The following is a 27,902-nucleotide window of genomic DNA, read 5'->3' on the forward strand; positions in this document are numbered from 1 at the left end:
TGAACTTGGAAAACGGTCCTTGCTGTACCGAACCTGTCAACAGCAAATAACGACTCCCTGTAGTCTGTTTTAGGTAGCATTTATCCATTTTCCTGGACACTGTAGATATATAACGTTATCTCTTTATAGAAAGTTATAAAAGCTCCATTTTTATAAATGTTTTTCACCTCTTCTCTAATGGATGAATCCATTATTGGAAGCAAATTGAGACGCTACTTAAAAAAGGGAATGGTGACATACTCAGGGTTCCTAAAAGTTGCCAACCTGAGGAACTTACGTATTTTAATTGAAGAAAGAGTGTTCTACAGAGGGATGCCAGCCAGGAAGTGGGGCACAACTCACTGGGCTCATTTCTTCTCTTCACAACTACAAGGGTGTTGATGGCTTTTCATAGTGAGGAAGAAAATCATGACTGTAAATGTCTAAACTTGCGCTGTCATATGTGGCAACTGCTAGCCACACGTGGCTACTGAGAAAATGAAACGCAGCTGGTCTGAGATGAGCTATGCTCTAAGTAGAAAATGCACACTGGATTTCCAAAACACAGTATGAAAAAAAAGAAAATATATAAAATATCTCATTATCATATTTGTATTAACTATATGTTAGCATGATACTATTTGGGAGTATTTGAGTTAAATAAAATGTTATTACAATTAAATTCACCTGTTTCTCTTTCCCTTTTTAGTCTATCTACTAAATACTTCAAAATCACATACATAGTTTGAGAAATAAACATATACCTTTCCCAGTTACTCAATCCAACACTAACTTAGGTGCTCCTGTGAAGGGATTTTGGAGGCATAATTAAACTACCTTATCAACTGACTGTAAGTTAAGGAGATTATTTTGTCTGGCCTTTACATAATCAATTGGGAAGTCTTCAAAGAGGGCTTAGAATTTCCCTTACAGAGAGACTCCTGCCTGTGGACAGCAGCTTTGACCTCTTGCTGGGGAGCCTGGCGTGATCCCTATCTTTCCTTCCTAACAGCCTGTCTTTCGGAATTCAGATATAATGCCAGCCCTACCAATCATGTGAGCCAGTTCCCTGATCTAAGCCCACACATTTGTCTCCATCCTAGTGGATTTGCTTCTCTGCTTGAATTTTTACTCACAGAGTCAACAGCTTGGACATGAGGTGTTGCTGAAGCAAACGTGGGCACAGCTTTGGAACTGGGTAGTGGGTCAGAGCTGCAAGGTTTTGGGGAGTGTCATAGAGAAGGCCTCAGGAGCCTCGAATAGACTGCTAGTAGAAATCTATCTTGTAACGATACTCTTGATGGGACTTGGAAAGAGCGAGAGACATTCCTGGAAACCGAAAGAGGTGGCAGAAGCTTAGCGGAAGTGGTTCTGTGATTAGGTAGGAAGCAGGGTGTTCAGCGACAAACACAGATGGACAGCTAAGGAGAGCTCCAGGCCATGTGTCCAAGAAGCCACTTGATTTCTTCTTGCTGCTGATACTAAAACATGATAGGAAAGACATAAATAGAGGGGAGGACTATCAAACAAACAGGAATCAGGGCTGGGTGATTTTGAAACTTCTCAGCCTCTGCAGATGGCAAAACAGGCTGAAATTTGGAAGCTACAGCTGCATAAGCATTCTAGACAGGAAAGGCAGAGCGTGTGGCTGCGCAGCCATGCCCTGAAACCTCAGAGTGACCGTAAGGTCAGAACACAAGTATTACGTCCCAGAAAGGATACTTTTTAAGAAATTGAGGGTTTCTTATCCATCTTATCAACAGATGCAACTAGATAGATAAGGAGCATTGTCCCTCTGAAGTCTCAGCAGGAGTCCAAGATGGAGAAAAGATCATCTCAAAAATATGTGAGAGCATGGCCTTTGTCTAACTGAGTCAACACTAGTAAAACCCATCCACTATAAAACCACCTCCTTAGGAATTATTTCCAGCAGTATAAGTTATTATTTCAGAAAAAAATTAAGTTTATTACTTCAAATACATTTTTAGTTCTTACTAAATTTATTAGAATAAACTTAATAAGAACTAATAAGAACTAAAGTACTATTCAGTGATGATCAAGGTATATCTAACTTAAGCAGAAAGAGGGAATCATCAGTAAGAAGAGAAGATTGATAAAGCCAGGCACTCTTTGCCTGTGGAGTTGAAAGGAAGAGGCAGAGTCTTGGCGATTACTAGTAACTTTCCAGAAAACTAAACCAAACACACCAAACAAGAGAGACCCTGTGAAAAAAGTGCTCTCTTCCAACATATGATCAAGTGGGACACTTGAACTGACGAGAACAGGAAACCACAAAGAATCCTCTTCTAATTATCTCTAAGCATGAGTAGCCGGGGGGTTGAGAAGGATGGGAGACATGTCTCCACCTTCAGGCTGGATGGAGCAGCTGTTTCCTAAGTGATAAGCACCTCTGAGTGTGTGATATCTTTGGGACAGGATACTGAGAAAGGGCTTTGAGTTTAAGATGAGAGTCAGGGCCAAGAAAAGCAATGTCATAGGTAAACATATAAAATCACATTATATAAAGGCAAATATTTAAGTTACTCTAAAATATTGATTTAAAAGTAACATTTAAAAAAATGCACATTTACTATTTGTCTAAAGTAAACTTTAAAAATAATGAAGCCTATTTCCCGGATATAAGAGCAAGAAAACTATTGAAGGATTTTTTATTCCCCAAAGGAAAAATAATCCATGTGACTCGTTCCTCCTGTAAATTGGGAGGCTTGTGCATCACCAGCCCTAGTGGGAACATGAATTTTAGTACAGCTCTTTGAAGTGCTTAAGGGTCTTATGTTAGAATTGAAAAATGCACAATCAAAGTAGTCTAGTGACAAAAAGAAGGGGACAGCCATGTGCATTTCCTTGACCAGAGATTGCTGACTCTCCTGAAGGGCATCCGTTTAAGAGGTGACAACTCGCTGTCAGCTGGGCCATACACCCTCCCTCCTCTTCCTGTGGGGCGGGTCCTGCAAAGCTGTATGCCCTGCATGTGACTGACCCCTAGTGGTTACAGGGACCAGGTACAATACAGTAAATGGGGCCAAAGAGTATTCTTAGCTTAGATGACGATAGTGACGTGTTTGGTAACTAGTTATTTTCACAGGCTGCAATGACACTATGCTTGTTGTACCTTTTTTAATAACTAAAATGCTTAAAAGTTTAAAATGTATAAGTCCATTCACGTGAAAAGACTGTATGGAAAGATAAGGTATTCTTACATATGAAGCTTTCCTTTTTAGTCAAACTAGGGCTTTTTCTCCCAAAACTACCAGTTTACATAAATCATTTTATGGCCAAAATTCAAAAACAAAACCTCCAAACCCAGCGTTTCTTTAATTTTATTATTATTTTCATTTTAAAACAACCAAAATAATTTTCTGCTGTTTTCAATATGATTTCTGTAATTCTGGTAAGAATTTGTGTATACTTCATAGCAGTAAAAAATAAGTAATTTAACCTTTGCTGACTTCGTATGTTTTATTAGAAAATGATGATGATAATAATGATGAATATTTTACTCTGCTAACTATGTTAGAGATTAAAGATCATTTATTAATAAAATGATGATTTGCAATCAGGCTAACAATTCCTTTTATTACTCACATAATTAATACCTAAAAAATTCAACCTCACTGCAATAGGAAAGTGAACATTTTTAGGTTTGCGGGATGCACAGAAACCTTTCCGACAGGTCCAGCTGTGGGACATATATTCACACACATGCACACTGTTTGTGTGTATTGATAGATACCAAGTTCTACTCAGTATGTGTGGATTTGCTCACATCTATCCTCAAATGTAAAACACAAAAATATTCTTGGAAATGTTAGCCTCTCAACAAATTCCAAGGAAAGGTTTCTGTTATTACCCACATCACTATGAAAACATACATTACTATCGAATTCTACTCTGCCCATAGACAATGCTTCATGCTTAAATTGTATATTCATAAAAATGCCAACCCTAAAGAAAGAGATAATCCAGGCTTTACCCACCGCAGGTGCCTTACCTCGGCAGATGGGCCTGTGGTCACTCCAAGCAGCGAGCGTCTCTGTAACTCTCTGACAGGTGATGCTTTTAGATCCCTGGAGCACGTAATTGTCCTCACAAGAAAACTGTACATTTGCACCAACCCTAAGCCGATAAAAAAGAAAAAAAAACCCAAATTATTTACAGAAGACTTCTTTAGGAAAAAAAAAAAAATCAGCAAAATGGCTGCTACGATCTTGTTCAGTTAAAACAGCCTAAGACATCAAGCAACTCATTAGGTAGTATGTATAGAGGCAACCCTGTGATTTAGCAAAGGTTATAAAATCAAAAGACTTGGGTTCAGATTCCTGTTGTGCCACCTTCAGAACTAAACAAACACATGAACCTTAACTTGTCATGACTAAGATAGAAAAAATTAGCAAAAATGACTTCACTGAATAGTGTGGCTTTAATAAGAAAATAAATGTGAAGAAATTTTGTACCCTGAAAACAAGATGAAGTTGGATGTCATTCATCATGAATAAATATTTTACAAAAACAAGAAGTAAAAAAGTCTAGGTTAAGAAAATATGTCAGTAAAGACTGTATTTTGCTATCACACATGTTAATTATATTTAAAAGAAAGCTAGTGATATTTCAGAAATTCTTATAGGAACAGAATATTTTACTTTTCTTTTGTTTGTTTGTTTGTTTGTTTTGTTTTGAGACAGAGTCTCACACTGTCACCCAGGCTGGAGTGCAGTGGCACGACCTTGGCTCACTGCAACCTCCGCCTCCGGGGTTCAAGCTATTCTCCTGCCTTAGCCTCCTGAGTAGCTGGGACTACAGATGTGCACAACTATGCCCGACTAATTTTTGTATTTTTAGTAGAGACAGAGTTTCACCATGTTGGCCAGGCTGGTCTTGAACTCCTGACCTCAAGTGATTCACCTGCCTCAGCCTCCCAAAATGCTAGGATTACAGGCGTGAGCCACTGCACCCACCTGTGTTTTAGAAGAAAGCAATCCATCCAGCCTGGATTTAGAGAAAAAACTGCCCTGGCTCCAGAGCTGCATTTGCAAACATGGAGTTCTACGGTTGTAAACATTAACAAGACACTGTCACAGAACACCAACTGGACAGCTGCATTCAAAAGTGTGAGAGGCAGAGATCAGGTTTGAACACCACCCAGTTACTTCTTCTGAGCCTGGCTTCTGGCATTGAATTAAATGTAGCCTTATTTAACTCTCTGACAAGCGCACTGTTACAAGAGGAAATTCTACTCATGTTTTTAGCTTGAGAAACCACTGGTTGATGTTGAGGAAACAGAATTGAAATAAGGAGATTTGAAGGAAAAGAAGCACAGTTGTCAGTGTGGATGGATGAAGTTAATCATAACGACAAGATAGGGGAAACATAAATAGATGCTTTTCTTTATTGCTTAGTGGAAAAAAAATCCATATCTATAATATCAGAGTGAATATCATTCAAGTAACATTGCACCAGCATCCCCCACGGCATCTATGTAACACTCTCCGGGGATTGCCATGGATGTCTGCAACAGCCATCAAATCAGAGTCAAAGCAACTGGGAAAATTCTAGGTAAACAAAATTAAACACCTTTCTTTTCTAAAGGGGCGTCTCATCTTAATAAAACTTAATATACAAAAGCTTATTTAAGAAAATAATGAAGATAATTCAAAAGATGTAGACTTTTCCAGATTTATCTGTCTAGGAAGTTCTTTTTTTCACCAGGAATCTAGGACAACTAGAGTTCTATGGAACTAATTTTGAGAAACCCGGCATCATAAGAACATAATACATACTAATTTTAAATGTGAAAAATACAAAAAAACAAAACCCAGTTGTGATTCCCATTTTCATTGCTAGCCATCACAGTTATTTAAGATATCTGTAATTGTAGACATATTCTGCCGCCATAGTTTTTGATCATTGATCTGTGTTTAAACCTTATTTAAGAAATTTTTTTAAAAAAATTGTTATATCTTTGTGTTTTCGATTCCAGGTATCAATCTCCAGTTCTTTCTATTTACCTACATTTTAATATCCATAGTTTTCATCATTCTTCCAATATATTGTCATTGAACATCTGCTATGTGTCACACTCTAAGTACCAAAGCGGCAGAAGTGAAGAGCACAAAGCCACAATCTCATATAGAAAACATAATAGTTAAGAAAGAAAAAAATAACCAAACCAAACATAAAGAAAACAAAAAAGTGTCATAAAGCACCATGAAGAAAATAAATAAAATGACATGAGAGTCCTCGGGTAGGAAGAGTTGGAATTTGAGTGTGGCCACTTCTTCAATGATCCCCTTAACCTGAGGCACTGATATTCAGTGTAATATTCCAGGGGAGTTCAAACAGAAAGGGAGGGATGGGGGGAGCATTGCTTCACCTTAGCAAGCACCATATTTCAACGACTGCAGCACATCCATCCTTAGTCATGGAGGGCTCTCTGCTCCTATAACACCTCTATCTTTTTCATGCATTTTTTCCTACATCTAACCAATATTCCTTTACGTATCAGTAGCAAATTGTATTCTGTTTTGAGAAAAACAATCAATAAGCCTAAACCCCCAAAGCGCAGACAACACAGGTAAAAATAGTCAAACGAGATGACATCAAACTAAAACCCTTACGCACAGTAAAGGAAACAACCAACAGAGTGAAGAGACACCCTACAGAATGGGAGAAAATGCTGGAGAACAAAATACCTGGTAATGAGGTCATATCCACAAATACAAAGAACTCAAACAAGGGAATCACAAGAAAACAAATCACCCATGTAAAATATGGGCAAAGGACCTGGATAGACATTTCTTTAAAGAAGACATAAAAACGACCAACAGGTATATGGAAAGGTGCTCCGAGTCACTAATCATCAGGGAAATGCAAATTAAAACCACAGTGAGATATCAACTCACACCTGTTAAGATGGCTATTATCAAAAAGACAAAAAATAATAAGCGTTGGTGAGGATGTGGAGAAAAGGGAACCCTTGTACATTGTTGTTAGAAATGTAAAATATGTAAATTAGCATACTCATTATGGAAAATACTATAGCGGTTGCTGAAAAAATTAAAAATAGAACTACAACATGATCTAGAATTTCACTTCTGATCCTATATCAGAAGTAAATGAAATCAATACGTTGAAGAGATATCTGCACTCTCATAGTCACTGCAGCGCTACTCACAATAGCCAAGTCGTGGAATCAATGCAGGGGTCCAACACTGGACTGAGAAATGGATAAAGAACATGTGGTATGTGTGTGTGTGTGTGTGTTCACGCATGTGTGTACACAATGGAATACTATTTAGCCTTTTTTAAAAAAGAGGAAATCTTGCTATTTGTGACAACACAGTTGATCCTGGGGGAAACTATGCAAAGTAAAATGAACCAGGCACAGAAAGACAAGTACTGCATGATCTCATTTCTATGTGAAATCTGGAAAAAATAGAATTCGCAGTAGCAGAGTGTGGGTATCAGGGGCTGGAGGCAGGAGAGGAAACAAATAATACAAAATTTCACTTAGGAGAAATCAGCTCAGGAGATCTACTGCACAGCATGGTGACTGTAGTTAATAACAGCATATTGTATACTTGAAAATTGTCTGGAGAGATTTTGAAACTTGTCACCATGAAAAATGACAAATATATGAAGTAATGGGTATGTTAATTAGCTTGATTTGACCATTTCACAATGTATTCATATTTCAGACTGTCATGTACACCATAAATATCTACAGTTTTTCTCAATTTTAGAAAAGAAAATATCACCACTCTGACTAATTGATTTCATTTCTGGCAATATATGTTTATCATCCAAAATATAGGAAATTTCTGGTCAGTGATATTCTTCGGAAGACATTAGAGTGTCCAATAACAGGACTGTGCTTGACTAAATTTTTTTGGATATATTTGAAAGAATGCAACATCGCTTTATAAAAAGCAAATATAAAATATATGTAGCAATAAAGAAAAATAAAAAGGACATATGTATTAATATAGAAAAAGAAAAAAGAACAATACAAAATTGTATGTACTCAAAATAACAATGATCTCTCTCTATCTATATCTAAATATTAGGAAGATAAGCACAACCCATTTTTGAGTGGTAGTGTCACAAGTATCACAATATAAATTTTTGTTTATATATTCAAATGATTATATTTTTCCCTGATTCTATTACTTTACAATTTAAAAGTTAAAATAAAAACATTTATGCTGTTTCTATTACACTGTTCCTTTCTTCTCACCCATCCAGGTAGTCATGGGCACTCTCCAGGACCTGAACTCGGCTCTTACTCTTCTCAGATTTCCACCAGAGCAAAGTTTTCAAAGACTAGTTCGGTGGAGAGCGGAGGATTGCTCCTGAGCTTCCACAATCATCACCTGGTATCACAAGCTAGTCCAGAAATCTCTGCGCACATTCATATTCAGTACATTGAGAGTACAGTATAGAACTCATTCCATAATTACGATCATGAAACCTTTTTGCAAATTATCGGAAATAGCCATCAATAGAATATGGAAGCTTCTCTAATTTCAAAGCATTAAAAATATTAAAAGGAGCAACCTCTTCATTTGATTGCAGCTGGCAAACAGAGGCAATATGGGTAAACGCCATTCCAGCAGCACAGCCGAGGAGGAGACTCCACGTGGGAATAAATCAAGTTGAGGCAGAAACTAAATAAGACCCCAATTCTAATGTATTAAATCAATCTTTTGCTCTCATTTTATCTAACACATGAATCAGCTCAATTTAAAAGCCATGTGTGCTTTCAACTTCAAATATATAATAAACTAAGTTTTCACTGATTTATGATTACTATATTTGAAGTAATATATATCAGATATAACATTAGATAATCTAATTTGGTTTTCTGGAAAGAAGTCTCAGAGGAAAATTCCAGGAAAAAAAAGCTAGCAGTACCTTTCTATTGGCAAGTTACTTTAGTCCACCCTAGATTAATTACGTTGCAGAATTTAGACAATTGTTAGTAGGTAGTAACTGTAAGAAATACTGGAGAACTGATTTTGTGTAAGATCAACATACATGGTACACTGACAATAAATATCACGCAGCAAAATTTAACTCAAACAAAGCAGCAAAATTTTGACTTTTAAATTAAATACAATAGGGAAACATAGATTTTCTGCTTCTTCAATGCTTAACACTTCTGAAATTGCTCCATATTTGATTTCAGAAGACATTTATCACCATATATTTCACTTTACCACAGTATAAAGACTCTTTCTAAGTGAGTAAACTATTTCCAAACACGCTTTAGTTGTAATACAAGCAATTTCTAAATATGGTTGTCATAGAGCATAACTATTTGTGAACTTATTCAACATTGGTATCATAACTATTTTTGAAAAATAATTTGAGGTGACTCGAAGGTTAAACTAATGTTCAAAACAGGAAACGGGTTGACTTAGCTGTCCCCTGTTTACCAGAGATTGCACTAATCTACTGACTGGCTAGGTAAGGGTCTCCTACCTCTCTTTTCAACCCACACTGCTCAGCGTCTACTGAATCTGCTGATGCAACCAATAGATAGATAAGAGATAGATGATTGATAGATAGATAGATGATAGAGAGATTAGATGACAGATACACAGATAAACGGAGAGACAGATGATAGACAAAGAGATGGATGGATGGATAGATGGAAAGATGGAAAGATAGATGGATAGATAATGAATGGATAGATGACAGGTAGATAGATTAGATAGATAAATAGAAGATAGATGAATAGATGGATAGATGATAGATGGATGGAGGAATAGATGGATTAGACAGATAAATAGATGGATAGATACATAGATGCATGGATAGATGAATGGATGGAAAGATAGATTGATAGATAACAGATGGATGGATAGATAGATGATAGGTAGATAGATACATAAATAGATGACAGACGAATAGATGGATAGATGATTGATAGATGGAGGAATCGACAGATTAGATAGACAGATAAATAGATGGATAGATACATAGATGGATAGATAGATGAATGGATAGGTAAGTAGATATTCATCTGGTTAGGTAGATAGATTGACAGATGACAGATAGATGGATAGAAAGATAAATAGGTGGATAGATAGATACATAGATGGATAGATAGCTACAGAAAGACAGATATATATCTTTCTGTGTTAAAAAATCCACTTCAAACATTCACTTCAATATTCATAAATATAAAAGGAATATATATATATTATTAGGTATCGAAGGTAGGCATTTAAACATTTTTGCATCTTCAGCAAAAAGAAAAAATACATTAGGTAAAATGTTTTTCAGTCTCAAGCAGCAGAAAACACAAAAATTTGAGGAAACCTTTTCTTCAGTGTGACATTCAAACCTAGATTTGCCATATTTGCCCTTGTAAAATGGAGATGGATGGCATAGGGGGCAGTAGCTGCAGCCACACTTTATCAAAGGTTTAGAAATGTTGCTTGAATGAAAGTATTTGCTTAAGAGGAACAAAGCTGTGAGTAGGAGGAAGGGTGAATGCTGAAGGGTCTATGTGCGTGTTTACGTGTGTGTGCACATCCGTGTGTGTGTGTGTGAGTATGCACAACTTTGATTTTTTTTCCCCCTGTATTTTACAAAAACTCTGAGGACTTTTGCCCTGGCATAGCACACGTTAAAAGTTACAGACTTCCAAATTCAGTGGGATCCAGGTGTACCTCATGAAATAGGTGTAAAGGAGATGCGAAGGTACGTTCTCCCACTTCCTGCTTCTCCACTATAAGAAATAAAATCAAAGCCCACAGTGTGGAATGGCTGAGTTGCCCAAACAGCAAAGGTGGTGGCCTGCCCCTCCCTGCAGGCACCCCATCCCAAGGAGAAGTCAGAACTCCTGGCCTGTGCTTGGATATAGGCAGGAGAGGATGGAAGCCCTGGCTGGGGGGTCTCGCCCAGTGAGAAGGAATGGAGCTGAGTCCTGCTTAAAGTGGTCTGGCTACCGCCAGAACTTGTCACTGGAGCTGTGGTGATAAGTGTGATGGTGGCGTGAAGGCTGTGGAAGCCCAGTGTCATGTTTCCCCACCATACTTGGGACCAAGACCCAAGCTGGGTGAGGAGACATAACAAGACAGAACCCCCGCGTTGTGTCTGTGTCTTCAGGGGTAACGCAGGACTCCTTAGTTCCCAGCTGTGGCCTCATGGAGAAGCCCCTGTGTCTCCTGGTGCTTCACAGAGTCTGGAGAAGGCGGGAGGAGCCCGTGATGGAGAAGGTCAAGCCCATGAGCCTCCCCCAGGTCCACCTGCCTCCAGGGCAGAGGCCTAGGGAAGGTTATGACTGGGAATGAGTGGCACAGGTGGGATGGAGGACAGATGCCTGCTCTCACTAAGGCCAAAATGCCCTCTCCACAGCCCGGGCCCTTAACATCCTTGAGAGAGAGTGAAGGGATGTCCAGATCTGACTTTTAACCTGCTTCACTGGGAAATCAGTAATTTTAACTCTTTTAACAATGAACAGATAAAGTTTTCTGACTCAGACAAAATGAGGATCCCACAAAAGAAATTACCAATCACAGTACAAATGAAATTACATTTTATACATCAGAATTTATAGACTTATTAATTCAACTTCATATATCCATTTTAACTTACTTTGCAAATAACATTGCTATTCTTATTATATATGGGTCATTCTCCCATCTTTGCCATCTCTTTCTCCCTATCTCCCTCTCTCTTTCTCTGTTTTTCTCTTTCCCTGCCTTCCTCCATCTTACTTGATTTTCACATTAAAACACTGCTTTTTCCCAATACATAGAATGAGTTATATGGGGAGTTTCCTGACCAAGGTGCTAAAAAGTTTCCTGGAAACGCTATTAGAAAGACGACAATGTTTTTCTAACTTTAGAGCAACAGAGTGACGTTTGATTCAAGAAAAGGAATGAGAGAGGAAAAACCAACCAGAACACCTCTAATATTCTTCAGCATCTTGAGAACATTTAGCTGGCCACACACAAATGTCCCCAGGGCCTCCTAGAGTGCCAGACACATCACAGACACTCAACGAACAGAAGTTGAGTGAATGAGTAAAGCAAAGCCACTTTCCTGTGGCCATATAAGTCAATTTGCAGGTAAAATGAAGAGAAACAATGCAGCAACCAAATCCACCTCCTCACTCTTCACTCTTTCCCCTGGGCCTCTGCTATGCCCGACCTACAGGGGTTTGGCACTCATTTACGGCCATCCCCAAATGGACCAGACATGAGGCGAGCCCTGGACCATATTAATGAGCTGCTAGTATAAGAGATACTTCATCAAACAGCTCTTGGTCAATATATTAAATCTAAATTGCTATGGGAATATTAACAAAAAAGAACTGATTTGCCTTTAGTAAAAAGATAAGAAGAACTTATGCTGGAAACTGAAATTTAGGTTAGGTCTTGAAAGATGCATAGAATGTATTTTTTTTTTTTCCAAAATGAGTATATGTGTTCTGGATTAAAAAACCACCACAGCAAAACCCTGTTGGTAACAAAACTGAGGTTTGTTCAGACAACTGCATATAACTTGGTTTGTCCAGAAATGTTTTTCAAAGGTTATTTCCATTACCATGGAGGCTATCTCCGACCTTCCTGTTTTGAAGTTGCACGCTGTCCTTCCCCAGTAGATACAATGACTTAGGTTTATACCCTCTGCCTCCACTTCACCTCCCTTCTCTCACTTCTGAGGCATATAACTTTGTTCCTTTATTGCTCCATCTCAGGTTTAGTCTCAGGATATTAACACAGAGCCCAGCAGTATGGAAGAGTGGGAGGCTTGGGAGAAGAGGCCACTTGGGAAGGGGTTAATCTCTGAGGGAACCGCGGTGTGTCATTCACCTTGAAATCTCTCACAGCTTCCAGCACTGTGCATGGAGCTTCTGAGAGCCTTGCAGTAAATACCTTTGGAACTAATGAGAGCACAAACCAGGAGACAGAAGCAGGAATTCAGAACATCTCCTAGATGTGGAAGAAGCCTCTGAACTGAAGGGCTTTAGGAGGAAAAACACAACCCGGCCTCTGTGTCCAGTCTCTCAGCATCCACACGGCACATGCACCCTTGGGAACATTCTCTATTTTAAAATAAATGCTTTAGGTATCCTCTCCGATTCTCCTATAAGGGAGTTTTTACACTACTCAGATGGGAACTTGGACACTTCACCGGATGGCCTCTGCTGAGGGATGCCCCTTAGGGACATGATCCTAATAAACAAGACCAGGAAGGCTGGGAAGACCATTTGCAGGCAAGCCAGCCACACGCTAGGGAAACACTGTCTCACTGTGCGACTTGCTCAGCATTCCAGAAAATGCCATCATCCGAGAGATGAATGTGCGTCTGCTGTGGATACTGAAATGCCTTTTATTACCCTTTTGATTTTCACACATAATGTGTCATTTCTGGGTCATTTTTTCTTTTTATAGCGGCAATTTTTAGACTCATTTCTTCAAGCCTTAAGGCAATTTAACACCGCTAAAAATGCATCAGAGAGTAGATGGATCTCTCTAGCCTGAGGAAAGAAAGGAAACTAATATTTTATGTGATTTTTAGATACTGCGTGTTAGCAATAGCCCAACAAAGATCCCTTAATGACAATCAAAATATAGGATGCTTCCAGGGTATAAGCAACAGTAATACTCTTGCAAGGAGCTTGGAGTGATTGGCAATTTCCAGCTGTGACTAGCTCTCAGAAGCACCGCATTGACAATGAGGTGTGAATTTTTGTGTGAGGGAATTTGATTTAAATGTTCCAAGTATGTTATAAGTTCATGTAAACCTGCCATTTGCTAAACAAAAGGACTTTGTCATGCGAAGTAGAAAAATTAAATCCTCATGTTCACCCACCTATCTATACAAAGGCAGAAGCTATTTGCACACTGTGTGAACCTGAAAGAGGGTTTGGATGCAGCCAGGACTGAGGGGAATTACGGCTTGGGAAGGAGCTTTGCCCGCAAGCCCCTCTCCCATCTTCTTCTCTTTTGTGTCTCCCTGAGATCCAAGGTGAAAGCCCCTTTGCCTCCCTCCTGACAATTTATCAGGGCTTTGAGGACAGCAACGTCAGTGCCTATTTTCCACGTGGGCTTAGGAAGCCAGAGGAGACTCTTCGAACTCTAGACCAAAAGGTGTTTTGCGGATCATGCTCTTTGATCTGTAGCTCGAGTGAGGAAACAGTGAGGCGTGTCAGAGGCAGAGAGATGGGAGAAGCAAGCAGAGCTCCAGCAGCCTGCACCACTGCCCCGGCAGCCTGCACCACCGTCCAGCTCATGCCTCCATCATGCACCTGCCCGACACAATAGCAGCAGACATGAGTTTGTTTTACTTCATGAACATGCCCAGGCAGCAGCTGGAGCTAATCAGGTACAGCATGCAGGGAAGTGACATGTATTACTAACCACTCAGGTCAGGGCAGACATTTGGGGCCTCCACGATAAGTCAGCAATGGAGGTGCCTGATTCCCAAATCACAGATGAGAACGAGAGACTCAGAAGGCCCTGTGCTCAGCATCATAGGATGCTGGATTCACATGGGCTTTCTTTTTTTGTAACTTCGAAACGTATCACTTAAATCCGTGGTTGATCAGTAAACAATCCTAAATACACAGAGACTGTTCAGCAAATATTTCCTCCCGGGCTTATATCTACACTTGGCAAAACTTTGCAATTTTTTTTATTTATCCTTCACATCTGGTTGTTTGTAATTGACCAGCAACCACAGTATCCAGGCTTAACGAGCGCCACACAAAACAAGAGCCAGGAGGGTGGGCAAGAGAAGAAAACACTGCTACAATTCAGGGCACACACAAACACACACACTCACACACACACGCATATATGCATACCGGTAATTGCATGAGATCCAGAAGCATGTTTACAGGACGCTAAAACATGTGAATATACTTGCCCCCTACAGAAGTTAGCACAAGGCAAGCGCTCAGCAAACAGGCCTCAGTTTCCAGGTGCCCCTCTTAGCAGCACACCTTCTGCCTGCCTTGTTTGGTGCAATGGCTCACTCTGTTTCTGTGGCCATGAATCCAGAACCCAGGTGCTGGTGCCACCCAGAGCCAGGAGCCCTGCAAGACAGTGGCTGATAAAACAGAGCCACCTCACCCAAACGCTGGCTGCACTGAGCCTGCTGAGGCTCTGGCTTCTTCAGCAGAAATATGGGATGCCCAAAATAAGAAGAAAGCAATGCCCCAGGGGTCATACTTTGAGAAGGGGACACAGGAGCTGAGAGGACTCATGATAAACATAGGGCCCCAGGGGTACACCCAGGCTGTCTAGAGGCACCGGTGAGACAGGGCATCTCTCTGGGCTGATTCTGAAGCTGAGCACAGCTTCCCAGCACGTTTGGCATCTCTGTCTGGTTCCAATTTCCCTCACTCTCGCTTCACTGGAATTAAACTGCCCCTAAAGCCTTTGTCTTAAGGTGATTTCTAGGGATTCCCAAATAAAGTAGGGAACTATGATCAGATGATCAATTTTCAATGCAAGCCCCAAGACCTAGAGAAGTTATTTTCAGGTCACCAGGCTATTAAATAGTTGTAAATAAAATGCAGCTGAGATAAAACATTAGCCACATGTTTTTCTCACCACAATGCAAGGTACTGAGACCAAGAATTGTCATTTCCCTATCATACTTCTTACAACTCTGAACACAGTTCTTAAAATGTCTTTGTCCAGCACATATACACCATGGAATACTATGCAGCCATAAAAAATGAGTTCATGTCCTTTGCAGGGACATGGATGAAACTGGAAACCATCATTCTCAGCAAAGTAACACAAGAAGAGAAAACCAAACAATGCATGTTCTCACTCCTAAGTGGGAGTTGAACAATGAGAATACACGGACACAGGGAGGGGAACATCACACACCAGGGCCTGTCGGGGGGTTGGGGACTAGGGGAGGGACAGCATTAGCAGAAATACCTAATGTAAATGATGAGTTGATGGGTGCAGCAAACCAACATGGCACATATATACATATGTAACAAACCTGCACGTTGTGCACATGTACCCCAGAACTTAAGGTATATTAAAAAATTTTCTTTGTATATCTCCTCTCTTTATCATTTGCCCTGCTTCGGCCCAATAAAACACTTTCTTCTTAATACAGTTTATTTTACTCTACCTTATATTAATCTTGGGTCATTCCTAGAAATAAAATCATATATTTCCTAACACATTTAACAAAACTAAGTAGGACCAAGCCAATCTGAGAAAAGGGATCCTGTGGATATCAGAAAAGAGAGTGTCAAGGGAAGTTGATGCTAAAATTACACTGTGCTGTGTGGATGCATGAAATCCAGCTGTAAACATCCCCAGAAAAACAGACCTGCTCGGCTTCCTCGCATCTACTTTCCTCTACGTAGTTATGCATTTGATGGCTGGTATGTTTGCTTTAACTTCTTGTCATTTAGATCCAGCCCTTAATGCTCACGTCAGTCTCTAGGAGAGAGAGGCAGGGAAAGATTTTCCCTCAGCATTTTTACACACGGTCTTCCTCCTTCTGGGACCGACCGCACCATAGGCTCAAGTGCCGAGATCCTTTCCTTCCCATCCTCCAAGCCCTGGCTGTGACGTCTCCCCTGAGCCTTCCTCTACGCTCTGTCTACAACAGAGGAGGCCTTTTCTGTTGTTCCTTCTTTTATTTGTCCTTATCCCAAGAGCTCAGTACAGTTCCTGAGGGCTTGCTCGTTTTGCTAAGGAAATGAAAGAATGAATCAGTAGATGAAGGGTTGCCTTGGATGCTAAAAACCTCCCTAGAAATGGCTCCAGGTAGTGACTTGTAATTTCCCCCCCGCCCCTTCTTTTGAGAACAGCAGATACAAAGCAAAGAAAAGCTGAAATTGGGCCAGGTGCAGTGACTCACGCCTGAAATCCTAGTACTTTGGGAGGCCGAGGCAGGTGGATCACAAGGTCAGGAGTTTGAGACCAGCCTGACCAACATGGTGAAACCCCGTCTCTACGAAAAATACAAAAATTAACTGGGCATAGTGGAGTGCACCTGTAATCCCAGCTACTCAGGAGGCTGAGAGAGGAGAATTGCTTGAATCTGGGAGGCAGGGGTTGCAGTGAGCAGAGCTTGCACCGTTGCACTCCAGCCTATGTGTCAGAGCAAGACTCTTGTCTCAAAAAAAAAAAAAAAAAAAGAAAAAGAAAAGAAAAGCTGAGATTGGACTGCAATTGCTTACTGCTATGTGTGTGTGTGTGTGTCTCTGTGTGTCTCTCTGTGTGTGTGTGTGTGTATGTGTGTGAGATGGGGGATACTGTATATATTTAAAGGTCCTAAATGATAAACAAAGTGAAATGATTACTGCAGTCAAGCAAATGAATGTATCCACCTCCTCATGTGGCTACGTTTGTGTGTGTGGGTGCTGAGAACACCTAAGATCTACCCGCTTAGCAAATTCTCAGGATGCAACACGGCATTATTAACCCCAACTCAGCATTAGTAACCCCAACATAGCATTATTAAACTCAACACAGCATTATTAACCCCAACACAGCATTGTTCACCACAACACAACATTAGTAACCCCAACACAGGATTATTAACCCCAACGCAGCGTTAGTAAACCCAACAGAAGATTATTAACCCCAACGCAGCATTATTCACCACAATATAACATTATTAACCACAACACAGCGTTAGCAAACCCAACATAGTATTATTAAACCCAACACAGCATTGCTAACCCCCATACAGCATTGTTAACCATGACACAGCATTATTAACCACAACACAGCATTATTAACCACAATACAGCATTGTTAATTAACCACTTCATGCTATACATCAGATCCCTAGGTGTATTCATCCTATGTAACCGCAGCTTTATGCCTTAAACAGTATCTCCATTTTCCTTTGAGTATCTGCTGCATGCCCAGATGGGCGCCAACCTCTACCTTGCACTCCTCTCTTCTTTCACCAGGTGGTCCTTCCCGCTTGGTGTGGGCAACTCCCACTTCTTTCCTCCTGTCTTTCATCAAAATCTGCTAGGAGCAACAGATCTGACAAATTCTTTCATACACAAGAAAGTATAATGGAGTGAGATGGTTGACTACCTTCCCCTTCCAGAGGTAGCAACATTTCGGCACAGCAGGATGTCTTAAAGCAAAGTGTTGGTCTCTACAATTCGTTGATGGCAAGCTCCTGGAAGCATCATTGTGAGGGCAGGGAAAAGGGACCACCATAAGGGGCACCTCCTCAGCTCATCACTAAGGGTAGAGCTGGTTCTGAATGCTTGCTGAACCGTTAAGAAAAGTCTAGCAGGTAAAGAGAGCGAGGAATTAATTTAAGACACACACACACATAACTGCAGGTGGCATCTGCAAGCTGAAAACTGACAAGCCATTGCTTCCCAAATCTTTCCAGGTATCTGAATGTCTTTCTCCTTTTCTCCTTCTCCTCCCCATTAGTACAAATAGGAAGCTTAGGTAAAATTCCTCATAAAATTTAGAATTTGGTGCCAAAGGGCATTTAATGCTGTTGAAGGGTGGAGTGGGTGGATTTATTACCTTTAGATCCTAGTTAAATTGATAAACCATCTAACTAGCTACTCTATTTCCCCTAGAATATGAATACAGAAACTTAAGAGGTCTCTAAACCAGCAGTTCTCAGCAAGGATCCAGTGTATCAGAATCACTCAGGGTTGATTGGAAAAGGGACGCCAACTGTCACAGGCTACCACTCAGAGACTATGAAATGTCATCCTGGGGATAGGGTGCTCCCATTTACTCACCCAGCTTGCCAGTATATTCTCTACGATGGCAAGCAAGTATTATTGCTGGTGGCAGTGGAAAACCACTGGTGACCCCAGATGATAAGAGACAGAAAACCATTGCTCTGGGCTAAAGCGAAAGTCTGCAGGGGCAGTAATTTTACTGAGGGATCCACGCACCCACCTCTATGCCCACTCTATCACAGGATTCAGTCATAAACAGCAGTCATTGTTCTTCCATGAATGTTTTGTAACATTCATATGCATGTTTTGCAACATTCATATGCATGTTTTGCAATATTGCAAACACAGTATTTTATTAATTAAATAAATGATTTCAATACAGTAAAAAAATGGTTTTGCTTTGTGATTGAAAATGTGGATAGAGAGGAAGGAATTGATTGCAATGTCAAGAAATGTAAAGAACTATTCCAAGGGGGTCTCTGTACTAATCTCTATGTGCACGAATCAACTATGATTGGACATTTTTCATTCATCCCACATGATATCGTGACAGCAAGCTTGATACCAGGTCATACATGCTAAAAACCTCCATGACTCCTGTATATCGCTGCTAGATGTAGGTTTGCCTCTGGCTTCTGAGATCTACCAGTGCTGCATCATTGTGTCGGTGGGATTGCTGTTCATGGGAGCTGCTCATTGGCCTCACATCTTTATTATTTTTCCAAGAACATTATTTGATGGAGGCCAAGATTTGGTAGGATTTTTGCTGCTGAGAAACAAATCAGCTGCCCTTATTCTTCCAGCTTCTGCAGACATATAGGAGCTGTAGAAGACAGCAGATACTGAAAGTGTTTTCCAACGATGAGGTTTCCATATACATTATCAGATGATGTTAATGCTATCAAACAGGTTTACAAAAGCAAGCCCATCTGTGTTTAGTCACCTGTCTCTAATCTCATATCACGGATGACATACACCAGGCAGGCCAATGGTTACCAACCTCGCTTGCACATCAGAATCACAGCAGGCACTTATAAAAGGTCTAACATTGAGTTACCTACACTAGTCACCACAATCTACTGTAGAATAAGATTCTGCAAAATTTTCATGGCTGTGTTCAGCAGCGTCAACAAACTTTAAGGCTAATGGAAGCCTGTGAAATCATTGGTAATATGCAGAAGAGTTATCAACTATAGGAACAATATTAAAGCAGTGAACATTGAATAACAACCAGTGCATTGATTTGGGGACCATTCTCCCTGCTCCCTAATTTTTCCAATTCGTTTAAAAACTCTTCAGAATCTCAAATGATTCATTCTGTTTCCCCCTACGTCTTCACCAGAAATGTGTTGAAGCAAAGGACAGAGTTAGTGTTCACAGATCTGCCCTAGAGAGAGAGAGGGTTATAGCACATTCTGTCTATAGTGATCACGTTCCCAGGAACAGGAAGTACAATGGTGGCTGTCGGGAGATGTGGGTAGGGGAGGATGGGAAGTTATGGCTTTATGGGTATGGAGTTTCAGTTTTGCAGGATAAAAAGAATTCTGGAGATGGATGGTGGTCATGGTTATACAACCATATCAATGTGTTAATACCATTGAGCTGCACACTTAAAATGGTCAGGATGCTAAATTTTGTATTATGTGGATTTTATCACAATTAAACATTCTCTTTAAAAATCTACATGACTGGTCCATCTTCCTGACCAATTAAACCAGAACCTTCGGGGTAACTGGAGTGTGTTTAATTGCACAGTTTAGAGTCCCCAGGAAAACCAGATCACTTTCTCTCTAGGGCAGATCAATGAACGCTAACTCTCTGCTTTCCTTCAACAAATTTCCGGTGGAGGCATAGAGGAAAGCAAAATGAATCACCTGAGATTCTGAAGAGATTTTAAATGAATTAGAAAAATTAGGGAGCAGGGGGAATGGCCCCAAAATCAATGCACTGGTTGGTCACTGAACGTTCACTGCTTTAATATTGATCCTAAACTCTTTTGCATATCACTGATGATGATCTCACAGGCTTCCTTTAGCCTCAAAGGTTGTTGCCAATCCTGAACAGAGCCATGAAATTTTTGCAGAATCTTATTCTAAAGTAGAATATGGCAAACACATGGCTAAGAGTCACAGCGTGTTATAACTCTAATAATGGAAGACATAATCACATTTCCTATTTCAACCCATCCTTTTACAGATGAAGAATTACACACACACACACACACACACACACACAGAAAAAGTGTTACAGAAGGTCATTTTGAAGAGCATTTATATTCAAATAGTCCCCGAGATGGCATATCTGAGGATCATGACAAACTGTGCTTTTGTTGATAATTCATCAACTATTTTTTGTATTTTGAAGCTAACAAATTAATATAGACTTAAGTAACAATCACCTATTTTCTCAGAAGACTATTTAAAAGTGTATTTTATTGTGATGAAAAAATTACTTTTCTACTACAGATATTGAAAAGACTGTGGAAGAGAGAGGGAGGATATTCCACCAGCCCTATTTGGTGAATTGCTTATCAGAAGCAAGTTTAGCCACACAAATATGATCTGAAACATTCAGAGTGTGTCATTTTTCAAAGGGACATAAAGGCTTCAAGGAGTGTCAATGGGATATTATTGTTTGTGGTATTTCTTAAGTAGTTCTTAAAAAATGCAGTTGATGCTCTTTGAAAGAGCAGTAATCATCGGCAAATATTTTTCCTACTCTGCTTCAGTTTCCTAGTAACCATGAATCCTCCTTCAAAAGCTACCTGCCTGCCTTCAGCTACAGGCATAGGAATATGTTATGTTCCTTAAAATTTTTTTTAAGTTGTAAAAACACTTTGGACAATGGCAGGGGACTTAGGTGCGGCAGGCTCAAATACAGCATGTCAGGAAAGGCTTGCAAGCTGAAGCCTCCTTTCTTTATATGACAAACCTGGACTGAGTGCCCAATCCCACTTTGTCCTCCTTCACCTTACTGTTTTCTCCACTAGACAAGAGAGTAAAAATCACTTACAGAAGTGAACGCTGGTTCAAGAAATAAGATCATGCTTGAGTTTCAAAAAATAAAAGACAGTTCTTTGTCTTCCACTTAGGGACATGGAATGGAAAGGGATTATGTCACAAAGGGGATTTTTTTCCAACAAGAAACCAAACTTGAATGTTTTAAAAATTCCCTCTTGTATTCATTATAGTTTCCAAATTTTCTTAAAAAACCCCCTGATATATGGGCTTGATTCTAACTTTACAAATGTTTCATCTATTAGTAAACTAAATTTTTTAGTTGATGGGAAGAAGGAGTAACAATCATAATCCAATGATGTCCACACTTTCTATTTTTTCTTCTAGTTGCACACAAATGATCTAGCAAATGGCCAGGGCTTAGTGCTTAATACAGTATATGATGCAAAGAAACAGCAGCTTTTTTATTGGGAATAATTATATTCTTACAAGTTTACCTGTAAATGAAAATTTTGCATACTGAATCAATATTTATTGTTGCCTTACAACCTGTAAATGTAAATGCATTCCTGATATAAAAGTAAAATTAAATAACTCAGTGAATAATGGCTGAATGCTTCCTTCAAAGCAAGCTCTGTACTGAACACTGGAAACATGATAGTGAATAAAACAAAGCTCTTCTCTCTACGGGGTTCAGAATCTTGTGGGCAGATAGAAAATATATAAACATGAATTATGCTTAGTCAAATCAAATTGGAAGCATAGACGTGCATAGAATTTCTGGCTGGTCAGTGCTAGAAAGTCAAAGGCCAGAGGGAGGGAGGCTGCGGGGACCATAGGTCCATTTCAGATTGTGTGGCCAGGAAGTAGCACGGAACAGGTACCTCATGGAGTGATGCTCCGAATCTTCAGATCTGGATTTTCTCTGGTCAGTATATAACAGATCTCTTAGCATTGCTGAGAGGACAGAAGATGTCAACATATCATGGAAAACACGAGAAGGATCATAGAAATGAAGACGTGCTAAAGAGGAGAGCCAATACCACATAGGATACCAACCGAGATATCAGTGTATGCATCTGCTCTAACTTTATAAGTATATGAAATCTATAAAGTATATAAATGATGACAAATAAAATAGTAAGCAAGAAAAAGAATCAAAGGAGCCAAAAAGCAGGTGGAAATACAGGAGGGGAATAGCTAGAGGTCCCTAGATATCTCTCCATTATTCTCTGCATCAGGAGAGAAACATTATAACATCAGTGCCGTTGGACACACGGGCATAACCTGAGTGTGCAGTTTTATTGCTTGTGGTATCCAAGGGCATCAACGTGACAGCGTTTCTCTCTTCATGAAGAGAATAGTGAGAGTTATCTAGGGGGCTCTAGCTACCTCCATGCTCTGTGTTCACCTGCTTTTGGGCTTGTGCTCGTTTGACACTTTTCATATAATAAAATTTATAATGTGCCTTTGGTTTCCCTCATTTCTTCATCATTTAAAAAAATGATTCAATAACACAACTTAATAGAAAGCAGTTCTTTTGTTTTTTTCTTTTGAGGAGTCACTGCTGGAGTGCAGTGGTGCCATCTCGGCTTACTGCAACCTCAGCCTCCCAGGTTCAAGTGATTCTCCTGCCTCAGCCTCCCCAGTAGCTGGGACTACAGGCGCATGCCATCATGTCTGGCTAATTTTTGTATTTTTAGTAGAAACAGGGTTTCCCTGTTTTGACTAGGCTGGTCTCGAGCTCCTGATCTTGTGATCCACCCACCTCGGCCTCCCAGAGCGCTGGGATTACAGGCGTGAGCCACCGCGCCCAGCTGAAAGCAATTCTTACTGAAAAGAACACCACATTTACTCCCTGGTTTCTACACAGTCCATAAGTACAATTCTTTACATTTTCATGTAACAAGAGACTGGTGCCTCTGCTCTCACTGGAGTTGACCTACAATGGGGAAATAATAAAACCACTGCAGCAATACTATAATAACTATAAATAAAATTATCAATAGGCTACAAAAAATTCAGATAACTAAACGTGGAAATTAGAAACGAGCAGTTGTTTATCAAAACACATGGGCTATGGATTTGTTTCTGCTTCTTATTATGTAATTTTTTTCCTTAAGGTACTTCAGTTTCTCCTTCCGTTTGATGACACATAATTCATAAAGCATATTTCAAAAAGATTGAAAAATAAACATGGTATCGTTGAGATAAAAATATGCTCAAAGAACAGATGTTATTAGTGTGAATAGTAACATGCACATACCAAAGACATACATTAACTATTTAGTTTTTAAGTCATAAATATCACTCTTTCAACCCCCAAATTCCCTTTAGAGACAAGGTTATGACTCTAATTTTAATTGTTAATCTATTCTCTGATGAGCAGTGCTTAACTTAATTGGTTTAGCAGACTATTAATGAGGTTATGTCCATATATCCCTAGAGACTGGCTTGTTAGCCTCAGTTTAATCCATTCAACAGAGGAGTCTTCTGCCTTGTGTGGGGTCCGGTCATATAAAATCAAATCAATAAGGCCTCTCCCCTTTCCTACAAAACCACATGATTGTAATGAGATGATAGTAACATAAATACATGTGTAAAACTCAAAGATGCTGGGAAACGTTAAAATCATGAAATGACAAGAAGCTGGGTGTAAAGAGCACCTCATTCTACAGAGAGAAGCCAAATGTGTGGGTGGGGGAGGACAGAGATGGGCCAAGCTGGAGTCACTTGTCTTTTAAGGGCAGGATGCAGTGTGAGAAATGCGTCATTAGGCAATTTGGTGGTTGTGCGAACATCATAGAGGGCCCTTACACACACCCAGATGGTGTAGCCTGATACACACCTGGGCTTCATGGTACAGCTTAGTGCTCCCAGGCTATGAACCCATACGGCATGTTACTGTACTGAGTATTGTAGGCAATTGAACACAATGGTAAGTGTTCGTATATCTAAGTATACCTAAACATAGAAAAGGAGCAGAAAAGATATGGTATGAAAGACGGAAGATGTCTCATTCATATAGGGTACTCCCCATGAATGGAGCTGGCAGGGTGGAAGTTGCTCTGTGTGAGTCAGTGAGTAAGTGGTGAGTGAATGTGAGGGCCTAGGACATGACTGTACACTCCTGTAGACCTTAGAAACACTGTATCCTTGGGCCACAATAAATTTATTAATGTTTTTCTTTCTTCAGTAATAAATTAACCTTAACTTACTGTAACATTTTTACTTCGTTACAATTTTTTTTTTTTTTTTTTTTTTTTTTGAGACAGAGTCTCACTGGGTCCCCAGGCTGGGGTACAGTGGCGTGATCTCCACTCACCACAACCTCCACTTCCTGGGTTCAAGCGATTCTCCTGTCTCAGCCTCCCAAGAAGCTGGGACTACAGGCACCTGCCACCACGCCGGGCAAATTTTTTGTATTTTTGTAGAGACAGGGTTTCACCATGTTGGCCAGGATGGTCTCGATCTCTTAATCTCATGATCTGCTCACCTCAGCCTCCCAAAGTGCTGGGATTACAGGCGTGAGCCGCCGTGCCTGGCCTACCGTGTTACAGTTTTTAACTTGTGAGTCTTTTGTAATAATACTCAGTTTAAGACACAAACACATAGTACAGCTGTACAAAAGGGTTTTTTCTTAATATTTTTATTTCACAAGCTTTTTTCTATTGTTCTTTTTACTTTCTAAACCTTTTTGTTATAAACTAAAACATGAACATGCGCACTAGCCTAGGCCTGCACGATGTCAGGATCATTAATATCACTGTTTTCCACCCCTCCACAGCTTGTCCCACTGGAAGGTCTTCAGGGGCAAGGACACACATAAATGAAGCTGTCATGTCCAATGATCACAATTCCTTCTTCTGGATACCACCTGAAGGACCTGCCTGGGGCTGTTTACAGTTGACTTTTGTGTTTTTTATAAGCAGACGGAGTACACTCTAAAATAACAGTAGAAAGTATACCATTGTAAATGCATGAACTAGTAAGACAGTCATTGATTCTCATTATCAAGTATGTACTAGCCTTTTCTGTGACTGGCAGCAGAGTACACCTGTCTTACATCAAGACTACCACAAACATGTGAGGACTGCTCTGTGCTGGGAGGGAGCAGAGCTAGGAGATCACCAGGCAATTGAAATCTTTCAGCTCCATTAAAATCTTACGGGAAAACCATCATATATGCAGTCCATTGTTAGGCAGTGTATGACTGGATATTCTATTTACAAAAAGAACAAAAAATTATAGGGAGAACTATTCCATATCAGTCGGTTTTGCCTATTAAAGCCCCTCCTCTGTTTCTCCATTAACTGGCAATACTCCTTTGTGGAAAGACTCTCAACTGAGAAGAATCAGCATGGACGGTATTGGTGTGGTAGAAAGGAGACAATACTTGAGGAAGAACATGACTAAGAAGTAAAGGAAGTGGCCAGGCGCAGTGGCTCATGCCTGGAATTCCAGCACTTTGGGAGGCCAAGGCAGTCGCATCACTTGAGGTCAGGAGTTCAAGACCAGCCTGGCCAACATGGGAAAACCCTGTCTCGACTAAAAATACAAAATAATTAGCCAGGTGTGGTGGTATAGGTCTGTAATCCCATCTACTCAGGAGGCTGAGGCAGGAGAATTGTTTGAACCTGGGAGGTGGAGAGGTTGCAGTGAGCCAAGATCGTGCCAGTGCACTCCAGCCTGGGCAACAGAGCAAGAAGCCATTTCAAAAAAAAAAGTAAAGGAAGAAAGACAAGACACTGAAGGTGGGCAGGTGCCACCTGCAGAGGAGGTAGTGTCAGGACAGATATTACACCTTATGCAGAATCAGGGCTGTGGCCACATGGAGCTCTTTACGGACAGATGTGAAGTGGGCCACATTGTGGAAGAAAAGATAAAAGGGACATGAAAGCAGTTGAGAAGCTCAAGTTTCAGAAAGTTCAGGGAGCTCCCTAAGTTCAGTTTCAGCATCTTTGAAATGTTCTTAAAAGGACAGAACTAAGAATTTGAAATTATATATTAAAAAAATATGGCTGGGCGCTGTGGCTCATGCCTGTAATCCCGGTACTTTGGGAGGCCAAGGTGGGTGGATCATGAGGTCAGGGGTTTGAGACTCCTGAGCTCAGGAGTTGAGTCAGGAGATGGAGTTTCAACATAGTGAAACCCCATCTTTACTAAAAATGCAAAAAAATTAGCTGGGCGTGGTAGCACACGCCTGTAGTCCCAGCTACTCAGGAGGCTGAGGCAGGAGAATTGCTTGAACCTGAGAGGTGGAGGTTGCAGTAAGCCGACATCATACCACTGCACTCCAGCCTGGGCAACAGAGTGGGACTCCGTCTCAAAAAAAAAAAAAAAATCGTAATGTCCAGCAGTGTGCACCATGGCCAGTGCTAGTCTACGTGGATCTGTGGTGCCAATTACAACATGACACACCCCTTGCAGTGATCAATTAAACCAAGATTGTCCTTCTGCTCAGCATATGCAATGCATGCTAAGCTGCATGGCTTGGAACGCTGAGCTCAAGGGCAAATTTCAACCATACCTTGACTCCTCATTGGCTACTTTGTGAAGTCCGCAAACTACACACCCCTCTCCGGTGGACCTGTATAGTGGGTGAAACAACTTTTATTATAATTATCTGTGTTACAAACTATCAAGGTGAATAGAAGCTTTGAGATCAGTAGGATCCAGCTCTGACTCTGACTAAATATAGTACTTTCTTAGGAAAGTGTTCTGAATTTCAACGCTTCTACTTATAAAAATGAGGATAATTACATCTGCCTGGACATAGGCTGCATATCCTGTTAGCATAGAAAGATAGATGAACAATAGATGCCAGTACCCACTCATAAATTCTTAATACCTACCTGAGCTCCCTCCCTCAGATATTGGTATTTGAATACTTCCATCAATCTTACTGATAAATATTCAATTGTAATGAATACACTTTGTCTTTTAGACAGTGGTCTATGTTGAAAAATACTGTCAGCAAACTGTACCCAAACTGACTTGAATTCAAATAAGCAAGCTTTGTATTTTATGCTTTATTTTCTTTGGGTATTTTATAGATAATGATAGAATTAATATTTAGATTGTCTACGGAAAAGGGATTTCTCAAGAACCCAGAATAATACTATAAATGAAACCAGATGAGGAATATTTTACCAGCCTAAAAAAGTGAACTCTTTTTAACAAAACAGCCCCAAGTTACATATTTACAAGGGCTACACTGCAAATGAGCTCACCTACCCATCTTGGCCTTGTTGGTTGTTAGTTTGGATTAC

At 40.2% G+C, this 27,902-nt stretch overlaps 1 protein-coding gene across 3 annotated transcripts in view; it reads right to left on the reverse strand.

Moving 5' to 3' along the window:
* The window catches only part of CSMD1 (CUB and Sushi multiple domains 1), a 2,064,385-nt gene that overhangs the window by 645,139 nt on the left and 1,391,344 nt on the right, over positions 1–27,902 (reverse strand). For all 3 annotated transcript variants that reach the window (XM_054657204.2, XM_016960221.4, XM_054657205.2), the window contains one exon: positions 3,992–4,116. In XM_054657204.2, the coding sequence (XP_054513179.1) occupies positions 3,992–4,116 (125 nt within the window). The remainder of the gene's footprint in view (positions 1–3,991; positions 4,117–27,902) is intronic.

This window comes from Pan troglodytes, chromosome 7 (assembly GCF_028858775.2).
Source record: "Pan troglodytes isolate AG18354 chromosome 7, NHGRI_mPanTro3-v2.0_pri, whole genome shotgun sequence".
Taxonomy (NCBI): Eukaryota; Metazoa; Chordata; class Mammalia; order Primates; family Hominidae; genus Pan; species Pan troglodytes.